The sequence below is a fragment of the Morus notabilis genome, unplaced genomic scaffold, assembly GCF_000414095.1.
Source record: "Morus notabilis unplaced genomic scaffold, ASM41409v2 Scaffold511, whole genome shotgun sequence".
In the NCBI taxonomy this organism is placed as follows: Eukaryota; Viridiplantae; Streptophyta; class Magnoliopsida; order Rosales; family Moraceae; genus Morus; species Morus notabilis.
In genome coordinates, this window is record NW_010366479.1 from 282,877 (window position 1) to 298,500 (window position 15,624).

General features: G+C 34.7%; 2 protein-coding genes across 2 annotated transcripts; both read right to left on the bottom strand.

Moving 5' to 3' along the window:
- Positions 1–286: 286 nt before the first annotated feature.
- Positions 287–5,363, bottom strand: LOC21400859 (fructose-1,6-bisphosphatase, cytosolic). The gene is made up of 12 exons (XM_010110341.2): positions 4,699–5,363; positions 4,197–4,244; positions 3,867–3,941; positions 3,716–3,777; positions 3,446–3,512; positions 3,170–3,283; positions 2,430–2,516; positions 2,229–2,299; positions 2,066–2,131; positions 1,703–1,789; positions 1,515–1,590; positions 287–638 (listed from the first exon to the last, which is right to left on the bottom strand). Exons 1-12 carry the CDS (start codon positions 4,855–4,857, stop codon positions 528–530), a joined length of 1,023 nt encoding a protein of 340 aa, XP_010108643.1. The 5' UTR covers positions 4,858–5,363; the 3' UTR covers positions 287–527.
- Positions 5,364–11,157: 5,794 nt separating this feature from the next.
- Positions 11,158–13,362, bottom strand: LOC21400861 (ribosome-recycling factor). Its single transcript, XM_024173635.1, has 8 exons — positions 13,073–13,362; positions 12,763–12,909; positions 12,481–12,596; positions 11,970–12,061; positions 11,830–11,851; positions 11,680–11,748; positions 11,315–11,383; positions 11,158–11,235 (listed from the first exon to the last, which is right to left on the bottom strand). The coding sequence occupies exons 1-8, from the start codon at positions 13,257–13,259 to the stop codon at positions 11,158–11,160; spliced, it is 780 nt and encodes a 259-aa protein (XP_024029403.1). The 5' UTR covers positions 13,260–13,362.
- Between the last annotated feature and the right edge of the window lie 2,262 nt (positions 13,363–15,624).

Genomic DNA, 15,624 nt, shown 5'->3' on the forward strand with positions numbered 1-15,624 from the left:
GGTAACTAGAAAAAACAACAATTAAGCTCATCCGCCAGGCTTAATTATTATCGTGGAATAGAGTTTGCTTTACTCTCATCTCTTCTCCACCTTCTCCACATCTCCTCAACCTCAGTTCCACTAACTCTAGATAACAGCAGAGAATTTCATTCCTACTTTAATCTTTGTATGAAGTGTATGTATAGATGGGATATCATATTTCTTATGTTAATCAAGCTATAGTGTTTTGTATGTGTGCATATATAATCGATGATCTATATAGTTAATACTCTATTACATGACTAAATTAAGAGTCAATTGACTGCAATTCTTTTCAGCATTATTTCCTTGAGCATAAATGCTTTATGTCTTCACAAGAGCATATGGGATAATAATTTCTACGGCAACAAATGTAGAAGCTCAACTTGGTTCGTTAAAAGTATGAAAATTAGAGCTTGTTTATTGTAAAATAATTGTATAATTACATTATATGCTCATCTTATATAAAGATGATTAGGAAGATTCAATTCAGTAATTAAAAAACCCATTTATGTACTTGGTACAGCAGCGTAGAGTGCTTTGATCTCCTCAACATCATCATAGCTACCAAGGAATATTGGAGAACGTTCATGTATCTTCTTGGGAACCAAGTCCAGTGCCTGCCAATTATGTAAATGCTTATAATGATTTCTTTATGCATAAGACATTCATATTCTCAACTCAAAATTCCACAAAGATTCTTCAGAAGTTCAGTGGCAGAATTTTTCATGAACTCTTGTTAAATGAAGAAAACATCTACATAATTTCTCACGTGTTTGGAGCCGCTAGTCCCTAAACTATTTGCATTGTAATAATTTAGTCTCCAAATGATTTTTTTTTTCTCCCTCTTTTGAGCCAATGAATCCTTTTTTTTTTTTTTTCAGTTTTGGACACCAACCATTTTTTTTTTCTTTTTTAATAAGAAAACTTCTATCATTAACAGAAAACAGAAAACTACCCAAAAAAAAAAAAAAAGCAGGACAAACCATAGGAAATAAGAAAAATAAAAACAAGAGGATCCTAACCAATAAAATTGACAAGAGATTTTTAAAAAATTTAATAGAGTATGCATGTACCATTGCATTATAACGTAAAATTTTAGAGAAACAAACAAATATAGTGCAAAATAAAGATTGGAAAACCCTTGAAAATTAGAATATTTTGCAATTCATACAACTTTTTCTGCAAAATCTTTTAAGTTACCCAATATGAGCACAACGCTCCCTTCGTTAAACTTCAAAAGTTTAATAGGTAAGTCCCAGGTTCGAGGTCAAAAATACCAAAATAAACAAAGTTCAGAAACTTAACGGCCAAAAAACAATTTAGAGACCAAATTATCACTTCTTGCAAAATTTAAGGACCAATGGCACCAAGATTTCTGAAAAACCCGGACTTACTTTTGTATGGCTATTGTTCTTGATATTACTACTAAGATATATAGTTAGTTGTTTAACCATTGGGATAGGAAATAACAAAACAAAAGCCCATGTAAGTACCCTTTGTTTGCCGGTGAAAGCTTGACCTCCTGCTTGCTCCATCAGGAATGACATTGGGAAAACTTCGTACAGAACACTAGTTGTTCACAGAGTAATTCACCCGCTTAGTGACTTGGTAATCTTGATGATAATTTTCCATCTGAACCCTTGAAGGGAAAATAAAAAAGCTAAAGATGAACTTAACATACCGGAGTTTTCCATTGGGGCTCTTCTTATCAGCAGGGTATAAGAAGATACCACCATAAAGCAATGTGCGGTGGACATCAGCTACCATACTGTCAATTGTGAGCAACTAATCAAAACCATGCAAAGCAATCAAAATTGGGCTGTATATTGTGAAACAAAAGAAAACAATTACGAGACCAATTTCTGCCAAAGAGAGATTTTAGAGAATTGAGATATTGTTTCCACTATTCCATTTTACATGTTTGATTTCCTCTCTTCCTCTCATGCTAATGTTTAGGATTTGAAGTTGAAAATTCAAACAAGCAATTCAAATGGGGAAACAAGACATGAGTATCATTTTACTGACTAGATTGAGAAACCATTACCTTCCAATATATCTCAGTGACTTCGATGATGAACCGTCCGTAGGGAATTTGCATTTTTCCACGTATCTGCAAGTCAAACGAGAAAGAAAGGGAAAAAAAAATTAGGCATCTATATTGTAAACCCAGCAAAACAGGGGAGATTACTGAATCGAATGCTATGTACCTGGCGGTTGGACCATCCCAATTCTTCGCATTTCCTTCATTCACAGAATAGATATTTCCTTTCTTTGGAATCTGTAAAGGAAACAAATTGGGAAGCGATTTTTAAGGAGTGTAAGACAAGTAGAAAGAGAGCATGGACAAAGATGATGTACTTCGAGTTTATGACAAAGACAAGGGTATCAACACAGCTAGTTAAGTGTACCTTCATGTCTGCGTGAGTTAGTATGAACTCCCCAAGAGATGGGTCAAGGGTGAACCCATTAACTCCATTCCCAGTGCTCAACACAAACTGCAATAAAAAAACAAATTCCAAAATAGTCGAAAATGTAAGGGCTAATACCATTAATCTCATAATTCCAGAATTAAGAAAAGATTACAACATATGTATTGAACTGATAAGAACAGATATTCCACTTGATCTTAGCCAAAACATTGCGACACTAGTAATCATAGTACTCAAAGCATGGTAGTATTGAAAGAAGAAATTGTTATTTTTTCTTTCATTGGGACAATTTGTAATAGGAAGTTAAAGAAGGGACCAATTTCTAACAGGAAGTTAAAGAGGGACTATTTTAGTTATCTTTTGATCATGAAAAATTGTGTTCTATTTTCTGTTTTATGGAAAACTACATATATAGTCACCAATATTGCAAAATATAACGCAACTTATTATGGATATTTTCAAATATTCTATTCCTGAAATTAGTAATAACTCCTCTGAACTTGAAATGTCCTACAAATTATGACGGTCCTCGGATGCAACTTTCCCCAAAGCTGACAAGCTCGGGCGAGAACTTTGCAAGAAATTTCAAAGGGGTTTTTTTCTAACTTTCTTGGATAATACATTATCATTAAGAAAGCCACAAAACACAAGGGAATCAAAGAAAAACTAAGCAAATTCTACTTATAAGAAAACAAGAGAAGGGTAATGTTTCACATTACCGTGCAAGAGCTCCCATACATGCAATAACCAGCTGCTAGCATATTCTTCCCGGGTTGCAAGACATCATCCAGAGAAGGTTCATGGTCATCTTTGATTGCATAAATCCCAAAAATCTACGAGACACATTTTTTTTTTTTCACCGCAATATTTGAGTTATTCTGGAACAAATAATTGCTTCATTTTTATATCCCAGTACAGAGTTTCAATAAAATAACATTAATTAAGAACAAAAAACAAAAATCATATTTCACATTAATAAGGAAGAGAGATCTTACCGTCCCAATCGAAACACCACAATCAATGTTAGAGGATCCATCCAGTGGATCGAAAACAACACAATACCTACAACCAGAAGAACAGATTAATGGAAGCACGCATATAAAATGATGCAATAAAGTACTCGATAAAAATGTATAAAAGAACTTTGCATTGATACCAATGTAGTTTATAGTGATTTTAAGAAGTAAGATTTTTAGCTTCAAAATTCTGCTTCGCATGCTTCTTTAAATAAATATTTCCAAGACAAAACAGGGTGGAACAAGTACCTTCCACGTTTAGAAGGCTCCACAAATGTTGCTTCTTCATCTTCTTCAGAAACAAGTATGCACTGGCAATACCAACACACACAAATTGGATAAGTGATGATAAAAAAAATGAAAAAAAAAACAAAAAAAAACATTTCATCTGGTGACTTACAGTTCGGCCACTGCTTATCAAAGCCTTGATAAAAACTTCATTGGAAAGCACATCCAGTTTCTTCTGCTCTTCACCCTTCAGTCAAAATCCCAAAATATCTTCATATAAAAGTACTATTCCTTGTGAAAACAGCAAAAAAGAACAAGGAGAGAAACAAAGAGAAACTAAAGATTATTGGTAAAGCATCACAAATGCCCATCTCAACAATACAGCCACACATGTAAAGACAAAATTGGTATTTCTGACCCATCCACTAATTCTTTTTTTCTTTTCCTTTTTCTTTTTCTTTTTTCCTTTTGTTGTTTAGAATTGAAACCATCAAAGAATTACCTGCACATTGGTCTCTCCAGCAAGTCCAATGAGCTTCGCCAGACCAGCCTGTCACAACATAAAAGAAAGAAACCATTTTACATATTCCAAAATGCTCTAAAAAATGGGAAAAAAAAGAAAAAGAGAAATAATTGAATATAATAAGGAGCGTTACACATATTCAACAAAAAATTACCCAATACTAGTCCCAGTCAAAATGCTCTAAAAAAATAACAAAAGATGAAAGAGAATAATCTAGGAAAAAAATTCACATATACTACAAATCAATCAATAAAACCAAATAAGCCAATACTAGTCAAGTCAAAATGTTAAAAGGTACTTTAAAAGAAGGGCAAAACAGAAGAAGAAACAATAGAATGGAAGAAGAAAACCTTTATCATATATAACCCCACCCATAAAATCCATGAAAACGAAATTTAGGCAAAAAAAAATATTATTCCAAAGTCAAAAAGCTTCTAAAAAAGACAAACACATATGTATAAAAGGCAAAACAGAAGAAGACCTTGTTAACAGCAGAGCATACGAACTTGCAGCCAAGGACGATGTGGTTGAGCAAGATGGTGAAGTCGCCGCGCGACTCCGGGTGCCTCGACTGCTCGTTCAGCACGTACCTCGTTATCGTCATCAGGTCCGTTCGGTGAGCGTCCGCCGCGTGATCCATCTTCTTCAATCCGATCACCACAAAACAAATATTGCTATTGAAACAATAAACGCAGAATACAAAAAGAATACAAGAATTTACTTCTTCATCAGTCCAAACAAAAATGAAGTTTTGAAGCTTTGAGGAGCTGGGTGGTGGTGCGCAATTCGAGGCAAAAGATGATCAAGATTATAAATACGCTACTGGGTAGCCATGGATGGAAAGAGACAAAGATTGGTTTTGTTTTGTTTTTTTCTTTTTCTGTTTGAGGGATGAAGGAAGGTTAAGGAGGGACACGTGGCGACGTTGGGATGGGAGAAAGAGTTGGTGGACGTCAGACGTCGTTCAGCGGATAATGCTCCTCGTCGTCTTTCTCGATTTCCGATTCGACGGTTCCCAGGTTTTTGTCATTTTCTTTCCTTTCGTTCTGATGATCATCGCGTGATGATGATGATCAAATAGCACGAATCCGATACCGTCGACTTTCCGTTTTTTCTCTTCGAAAATATTTTTGTTTATTTATATGATTGCAAATAGCTCCTCTTATTTTGTGCTATTTTTCTCTCAGGGCCTTCCAATTTCTTATGGGTGAAAAAATTGTAGGAATATTCGTGTGGGCGATCATTTTTAGCCACCCTTGTCAAAAAATGGCAAAGCTTTTTTTTAAAAAAAAAAATTAAGCTGGATGGCCGTTTCTGTCACCATGTTAAATAAATATAAACCACCCGTCAAAAAATAAATATAAATCATAAATGTTACGTGGAAAAATATTAACATTATTTTTTATGTTATTTTTTTATTATTATATTTACTATTTAACACGTACATTTTATTATTTAGTTTTATATTTAAATAAAAGAAAAAATTACATGTTTTATTTTATAATTATTAGGCCTCTTAATTCTTTTAAAAAAAAAAAAAACTCTACCATTTCACTTATATTAGATATTTTGATCACAAATTAAATATACCCTTCTCTCTCCTCGGGCTTTTTCTCTCGCATCTGCACACTCTCTCTCTCTCTTCTCTCTCTTCTGCGGCGATCTTCCTCGTCTTGGGCATCTACTCCGTCTCTCCCTCTCTCGTGTGAACGAAGGCTATCGAATTGCGCCGCCGTCGATGGATTCCATCGCGAGAAGTTGATCAGTGTGAATCTCAACGATCTTCTCCAATCTACTCCGGCGAAAACCTAGAATCCTTGGTTGATAGGTTCAGGCATGATTATGCCAGTTTACAAGATGTCGACTGCCTCCAATCGCGGGCCAGTTGTGTGTCTCCGGCTGGCTCGGCAATCGGAGGCGGCGACGAGGAGATAAGCCCTCTGTTATCGTAGGTTGAGAGGCCCAAAATCAACATTTTCACGGTTTCTTATCCCCGGAGAAAACTTAGGGTAAGAATCATTCGAATTGGTATTCCATTTGTGATTTGGATTTGTTGAGATTTTTTGTTATTTTTTTTTGGATCAATTTAGTAGATTCTTCTTCGACTTCGAAGACATCCAATCATATTTTAGGTGAAAATAAAAACATAACATGATAGATTATGAATCATATTTTGACAGACAATGGCCGGTGTCAGAGTTTGGAGATCCTTGAGCTGACGTAACTTGTCAAATTATGTATCATAATTTGATAAATTATAGTTGGTGCCGGTGACCGGCGGTCAGCATTAGTCATAATCTAACAAATTATAGTCAGCGTCAGCATAACTTGTCAAATTATAGATTAGTCTGATAAACTATGTTTGGCGCTAACATAATCTGACAGATTACGGGTCACAATCTGAGAGATTATGGATCATAGTGTGGCTAGTATCTACATAACTTGTCAGACTATGTGTTATTGTCTGACAGACAATGGTCGGCTCGCTAGTCGTCGGAGATCTCGTTGTCGGTCACTGGAGAGCTGTCAGAGACCGGCCGGCTGGCCGACTCCGATCGAAGGCGGCCGACATTTTATAAATTAGCAATTTACTTTTAGGGCATTCTGGTAATATTGGACTTTGACTAATGTTTGACTAGATCTACTCAAAATGGGTAATGTTTGGGGTTAATAATAATTTGTTGTACCATTTTGAGAGGTAGTTATAAAAGTCACTCTATATAAAAATATATCATATTAGTGGAATATACATATCAAATATTAAATGTAAAATATGACAAATAGAGTGATAGAAAAAATAATACTTACATTTTTCATGTTACAAGTAGGTCCTCTTATTTTGTGCTATTTGTTCCCATGGCCTTTGAATTTATTAAGGGAGAAAATGGCCTTTGAATTTACTAGGGGAGAAAATTAATGAGCTTTGACTTTTGAAGATTTCAGTAATTAGTGGGGATTAGTAAGGAATGTATTTTAGAGAAGTTAAGAATGCCAACTAATTATGAAAAAAATAAAAACTAAATAATAATAATAATAATCTTCATAAGCAAAGTTTTGGGACTCCGACGAGCACAAGTGAACAAGGGCGCGATATCTAGTATGGGGCTGAGCCTGTTCGCGACGTTGTTGCCCAGTTGCCTCCTCACTAGATTTCTCAAATATGTTCCTTGTTCCATAATCTCAGACAGACTGTCAGATTGCATGGTCAACTGCATTTTTACTTGCCTTACGGGTGGTACAAAATAACCATTCCTACCGCAAAAACTCCCCAATTCTTTCAGATGTCAATCTTTATTCGTTTCACAACTCAAGTTTTATTACTACAGTGTTTTCTTTTACAAAAATTTCAATTTAATTTTTTTACTATAGTGTTTTTCAACATACAAGAAACTCAATTAATTTAGACAGCTTGATTAGCAAGCATGGGGAATCTTTAAGAAAATAATGATTTCTTAATTTGAAAACGAACCTCGAAATACAGAGGCCATAAGACGAAGATAATCAAGACAATTGGGAGGAGATAAAGTACGCACATATTTTATCATCTAAGGATGGAAAACAAGGAGTGACAAGCACAGAGAAGCTTCGAACTATGGAGAAAATGTTGTCAACTCTATGAGATCATCTAAGCAATTTACAAGCTGAAGCTGAGAATCTTTGAGATAATGGCTCAGTTTGGTATTGATTTTGGGAGGGAAAAAGCGCTTATAGTTGAAGTTAAAATTGATAAAACTGTTTGGTAAAACGCAAGAAAATATATTTTTGAACAATTTGTTAACAATCTGAAGCTAAAAGCAGAATCAGCCTAAAGGCTGATTCTGCTTCCAACTTATGCGGGAATCGGTTTGAGAGTTTAATGAATTTTTTTTTATTCTCAATTTTATCCCCAATGAAATCTCAAATTTACCACCTGACAATCACATTTTCAGATCTGCTCCTGTTCTCATTTCCCCTCTCTCCGTTCTGTCTCCTCTCTCCTCCTTTGCTCTCTCTGTTATCTCTCTTCTCTGGCTTCGTTCTGTCTCCTCTCTCCGTCCGAAGCAATCTTCCCGGGCTCCTTTCGTCGGTCTCTCTCTCCGTTCACCGGTCTCTCTCTCCGTTCACCCACCGAGTGCTCGTTTGGTTTCTCCACCGCGCGCTTGTCGGTTTGCCAGTCTCCCATCTCCCTCCTCCGACTGCCCCACAAAAATGAATCTTTTCCTCTTCAACTTCTAAAACTCTCTCTCTCCTCTCTTTCTCTCTCTAGAAAATGCTCTCTCTCTGATTCCTCCCTTCCACCAACTTCCAGTTCCACACCCCCAAAAACCCCAAGATTCCCTACCCCAAAACCCCTGGCCGTACGGTCCGTCCTCTAATGGAATAGGAAGCCGGAGCTGGCTGGAGAGACCCCCCGCGTGGTCTTCATAACCTCCGGCAAGGGCGGCGTCGGCAAGACGACGACCACCGTGAACGTCGGGCTCTCCCTCACCCGCCTCGGCTTCTCCGTCATGGCCATCGACGCTGATGTCGACCTCCGTCATTGGCTGGGTTGGCTTTTAAGTAAGCAGCTTGGAGGCTGGGTTGAGCAGGATAGCATGAAGGCTGTTATGGTTGAGGAAGAGCCCAAGAAGAAAGGGTTCTTCTCCTTCTTTGGTGGGTAGGATTCATATATTATTATTATTATTATTATTTATATAACCTTTTTGTTGTTGACAGTTTTGGAGAATTTTTTTGAAAATTTGATGAGGGATTGATGCAAGTGTTATTGAGCTAGGCTTGTTAGAAGCTCTGTACAGTGGCCCAGTGGGTCTTCAAAGTTTACCCCGTCTTGATTTCTGTTATTTGTTTTGATCTATTCGATTGTTTGGTTTTGCAGTATTAGTTTTGAAGATTGTGTCTGTTGCACATAGTTGAGATCGGCTGAACAATGGTTTCTGTTCTTTAGTGTTAGTTTGAAAGATTGGTGGCTCTAGGATTAGTTGTTGTTCTACTTATCGTTGAAGGAAAATGGAATGGTTATTGCAATGAATTTATATCCTTTATCTTGAGCTTCATGGACCAAAAATATAGAAGATTCGTGAACTAACTAATGTTCAAAACATTTTGCAATGCATTTGGTGTGTTCTAGCTAGTCATTTATGATGATTCATGATAGCATCAAATGACAATGACGCTTGAATGTCTTGAATTATAACAAAGAATAAGATGTAACAAAGTTTGCATCATTGGTTTGGTAGTTTCATTATGTTGTAGACTAGACATACTTTATCAACATGATCTTAATGACTCCCGTGAGGTATCTGGTTGAATTATTTCTTTAGCAGTTATCTTCTAGTTCTCATCATGTTTCCTGCCCATCGTACCAAATCCGCGAAAATGCCAATGTGATTTGATAAGCAATGGAGTTACCAAAGCATATGAAACACCATATAGCGGTCACTGACTTTACATTTTGGTGACTTCACCTGAACACCAAAGAGTCTGGTCTTAGGAAGTAGTATTGGATTCGGTGGTAACAAGCCGAGAGTTCACCGGTAGTCTCCTTGGCAGTTCTGGCCCCACACTGGTAATATCCGCCTATTCTTCTATCAAGTAAAGCCAATTTACGGGACCGGATCCTCACTGATGTGTAGGCCAGCGTCAGGGTTTACATTATGCGATATTCAAATGTTTTTAAGTTGGTGGCAATTGAGAAGTGTACCGGTTGCTGGGAATATTAATGGATGAAGTATGAGATCAAATTGCGACAAGTTTAATGAACACGATTTAATTCTTTTAATGACTCTGTCAGTTTTTGAACATGGAATGTACATTTTTTTCAACAAATTGATTACTCACTAATGCTCATTTTAGTTGTAACTATATTCTAAATGAAGAAATGAAAAAAAAAAAAAAATTATCATAAATTTATTATTAAAAAACTCAAAATTATAGCATTATGTTTTTTTTTAAGTTAATCAAGTATTTCTAAATACTAAAAATAATTATATATATTTAAATTTCATATAATGTCTATTTTGGTCATTTTACATACCCACAGCAATTCAACATCAAAATTTACCAAACGCTATTATACTGATTTTGAAACCAGCACAGATATTATAATTACAGTTTACCAAACACTTCGCTACTTCTTGTAACAGTTACTTCTTCGTTCAGCACAGCTAAAAGCAATTTTTTTAAAATCTACAGCACTACCAAACTAAGCCAATATGTGCTCGCAAGTAGAAGCTGGCACATAGAAGCTTCAGGATTGCAGAGAAAATGGTGTGAACTTTGTGACATCATCTGGGACTAATGGAGGACTTGCTGACCATGTTCAACCAGATGGTGAGGATATTCAAATTGATCCAAACCAGATAATGGTCTCAGAATCTGAACTGGAAAATTAAACACGCCCGGTCACTCGGCAAGACCATAATCTAGGCAAAATCTACAAGCTGAAACGGAGAACCTTCGAGATAATAAGTGCTCTCAAGTAGAAGTTGTGGGTATTATCATGTTTCAGCCCAAGGAACCTCAGGAACATTTCAAACCATTTGATGAAGAAAAATCACGATGATGGAGAGCAAAGACTACCTGAGATGCCAGAAAGTATAAAAGTAGTATTTTAGAAGAAGGCGATCCGTTATCTATAGAGATTGGTTGAACTCCTGATATCAAGGATCCAGAACCTTACGGTGAAAATTACTTATCATGGGAAACCATGTAGTTTGCCATAACCAGACAGAGATATTTCATGTATGGAAGTCGCAGTTTTAATTAAATGATTGTTTACCAGGGAAAAAAAGGACAATAACAAGTTGGGGATCTATCAAATAATTCCCTTAGAATGGTGGAATGTTTTAGATATTGGTGCGCTCTTCATGCAAAGAGAATAAAACTGACACCAGTAAATACTTTGTAATCTTCAACTTAAAAAAAAAAAAAAAAAAAAAAAAAAAAAAAAAAAAAGTTTTTTTTAGCTTTTGTTCTCCTTCTCCTTTGCCTTGCATAGGTCCTCTGCTGTCTTGGTAAACTTCTTGGTCAACTCTTCAACCTAGAAACATAACAAAAAGTCAGAAAAACACTCGGGCAGAAAACTTAACATCCATACAGAAATTATCTTTATAACTCACTTCTTTCTCCAATCTCTTTATATCATCTTTAGGGTAGCTTGATTGCATTTTCTTTATTGTGTCCATAGCCTGAAAAACAGAGTGACCACAATCTAGTTTAGAAATGGAAAAAAAAAAAAAAAAACAACAACAACAACATTTCAAAGACGCGGTGCATAATGCAATATTTCCGCTCTAAGTAAAAATCTGTCATAAATTCATAATAAGAACTGAAATTAGAGGTAGAGTGTATTGTTCACTTCTAGAGTTAGAATAAAAACCCACTAAGACAAGTGAGCCTCCAGCCTGCAGGATACACGCATCATGTATATAGAAATTTGTACATAGCGTTAAGATCATAAGAAACAGAGCTTAGACTAATCTACCCTTTGGCGCGCCCTTCTTATGCTTTGTTTGGCATCTTCGCAAGACTTCATAACCACTTTACAAACAGCCTGACAAATGTTACGACTGATCAGGTAACGAAGAAACTAGAAGTACCAAGCAGAAAAATAGGAAGAGAAAATTGAAGTTACCTGAATATGCTCTTGGGTCAACCTGGTGATACAAAATGAAGAAAAGAAAATCATTTTGACAGTTAAACACATTCATAGCTAAAACAATACAACTCCTTCAAAAAATAACTAACAACCATCGAACTGGGAAAAGTCCTTACGGAGGAATGACAGCAATCAATCGCTCACCATCCACCTTAGGACTAAGCCCCAAGGGAGATGAAATAATGGCTTTCTCCAAGCTTTTTAGGGCCTGTAGTTAGAAGTCAATCAGCATTTCCCACATAAACTCGGAATTTAACGAAAATGGGATCCTATAATGACTCTTATCTTGTCATTATACAATATCGGGTTGCTTTAATAAAAAAAATTGTATTTAAATCCAACTTATTCACAATTTTTAGGACAATGATACACTTCATGAACAGAGATTATCAGAATTGTGAGTTCTACAAAAGTACGATCACCTATCACATATCTTTTTTTTTTTCATGGTGTGTATAATTTTACTACGAAATACCATTTCCAAAACTCATTGAACGTATAACGTAGAGAACAGATACAACATTTCCTCAAAAAAAAAATATATATATATATATATCTATATATCAAAACATATGCAATATATATATATATATATATATATCATTCGACAAGAGCCTAGTTACTTACACTTGGATCAAAAGGATTGACAGACAAGGTTTTGGAGTCTATGACTGAAACAACCGCTATTTGATTCAAAGGCAACTTCACATCACCAAGATCCACCATAATATGGTCAAGCATTCCTTCACCATACCATACGCATTATTATTATAATAATAATAATAATAATTAAAAATTAAAAAACTAATAAAAAAACCAAATTTCCGACAATTTGATAATCAAAATCAAAATACATGAATGGAAAACAAACATTAGAGATGATAATTGTGAATTGTGATGAATGTGAACCTGAAGAAGCCCTTCCCGTTCGTAGCTTGCTTAATTCCGTTGATAATGCGGCGATTGCCGAATCCATCTGTGAGGTCACGTTTGACTTAATAGTTGGTCCCAAGTCTGGTAATTCCACAATCGTACTACTCGAACCAGAATCTTCCTCTACCAAAAATTCAATATATACACACACACACACACAATTTATTAAAATTTCTAAAGAAAGTTAAGTTTCCGGAAAAAAAAAAAAAAAAAAAAAAAAAAAAAAAAAAAATTTTGAAAATTTTTTTTTTCTTTTCAAAAAAAAAAAAACTTTGATGAATTTTACTTGACTTTCGGCCTTTGGCGAAGCCTCTGCGAGTGTCTCTGAGGAAATCGAGATTCGGAGGAGAGAGAGTGTTGTGCGTATTGGAGCTGCTGCAGAGGCGGCCATTGGTGGAGCTGATTAAATGCTGAGAGCTCCGAAGGAGAAGGACGTTTCTGTACGAGAAAGCGCGTCTTATAAAGATCGCCATGGCTATACTTTCATCGAAGCTCTTTCTTCTTCTTCTTTTTTTCTTGTTTTAGGGTTTTACTTTCTCATTTCATAAACCCTGCACGGTGAAGGTGACTATGTGAGGTTGAGGGCGGACTGAGGAGAGGTTCATGATTTGGGCCTCCTTTTATCGGACTAAGGCCCAAGTCCGGTAGTATTCTGATTAAATTCCGAAACGACACGTCGTTTATTGTTTAAATATTTTGCTCAAAAAAATTGACGGTAGATTTTGCACCTGGTTCCGAGACTGTTCACGCACTGGTTTTCAGACCAGATTATTAATAACGGTTTTTAAAAATTCAAACCCAAACAGACCCATTAGTAAGATGAGACCGGAAATAATCCGGTCTGGTTAAACCGTAGTTTAATCGTTAATATCTTTTTTCTTTTTTCAAATTAGCGAAATTATATGTTATATAACGCATACCATCCTTTAAAATTAACAATAATATGTGGTTCTAATTAAAAGGGAGGAATCAAAATTACGTAATTTTGATAAAAATGTTCAAATATTTTCTTTTTCTTTTAATTTTTAAAATATATATTCTTAACAGTCCAATCCGGTCCAAACCGTTAAAAAAAATTACAAACCATACCGGATCATTAAGATAGTAGTCCGGTCTAATTTTAAACCATTTCTTAACGAGTTTTACGTGGAACTGGACAGGCAGTCCGATTTGAACCGGACCATGCACAACCCTATTCCCATTCTTGCCCGTTTGGTTAATGGGTTCTAACCCATAGTATTCGATTATGCTACGGTGTTTTTTTCATAAAATTTTGAATTTAAAAAAGACCCATTAATAGGTTCTAAATTGTCATTTACTTCATAGACTTAAATAAAAATTTAAATTTCTCAGTGAAAAAATAATGTAACAAAAAGATTTGAACTGTGATTTAAATATATGTAACAAACTATACTAAAAATTGAATCGATTAATAGAAGATACACTTCTTAAGAGTACGTGAGTCGTTGTCAGAAAATTAAAGATTAAAAAAGGAATTAATGGTCAGGGACTCTTAACGAGTAAAGTAATAAATGATAAAATCATTTTGGTGTCCTTTGTTATATTGAAACATATTGTTGGTACTTTTTTTAATAATATTAAAATGGTTTCTCAACTTTTTAGAATACGCTTGTTTAGTATCTTGAGGTTGATTTTTGTGACATACAATGTTCTTTATATCCTTATAATTAATTACTTTAAATTGGTTTTTTTAAACGTATTAAAAAATAATAAATTTTTTTGGTTGATTAGTTGTTAATCGTTGGATCTAGCCAAAATCATATCAGATTAAAAAAACATTCATAACAGACAATTTCTAATACAGATTTAACAATTGAAAAATAAAGAACTACCGATAAATTATTTTTATTGATACCTACCATAGAAGTTCCCAACAAAAATAACTTAAAACATGAAAAAATTGAAAAGAAGAACATCATCTTTTTCCTTTAAAACCCATACATATCAAAATTTGGAGAACCATAATTGATAATACCATATCTAAATTTAGAGAACATGCTTACAAATTGAGATCAAAAGTTGGGTGAAAAATCTCTTCAACCGTTTTCTTTTAAGTTTCGTTGGGTTTTATTGCGTCGTCACGGTCAGGTCTCGCCTTACCATCTTTGCTCATCATGTCGCGGCTGTTCATGGGGCCTCACCTCCGAAAGAAGAGAAAGCAAATTATGGCAGTAACAACACCAAAAGAGCAATTGAATCTAATCTCAGCCTCAAGATGCTAAAAAAAAACACACGTTTTCTAAAATAGTGATAAGGGCACAATAAACGTTTTATGTTCCAAAAATCAACTTAAAAATAAAAAAATTATAAAATGTAGAATTACTATTTTAATATTATTAAAAACTAATGGTATCAACAATATGTTTTAATATAATATAAGGTACTAAAATGATTTTATCTCGAGTAGAATATGGACTTTTTTCGATAAATTTTTTTTGTCGTTAATGTCAATTTTATGATGATTAAATATGATCAAAATCACACTAAATTTAAAAAAAAATACATAATAAATCATTTTTAATTAAGATATAATAACTAAAAGTGATAACTATTCATTTTTCTTAATCTTACTTGATAAACTCCCAACTAATAATGATGATTGACCATCTTCCGTACAAAAGTCATATTAATTTTATCCAACGGTGAAAAAAAATAGACTCGTAGGCTGCAGTTAATGAGAAGTTTAGTTCATAGATTTAGAATTATTTTTATTTTATGTGTGTATTTTATAAAAAAAATATTATAACAAGTTACGAATCATGATTCAAATTATAACACGAATCTCTCTTCTAAACATCTCCTAATTATCTCATCATG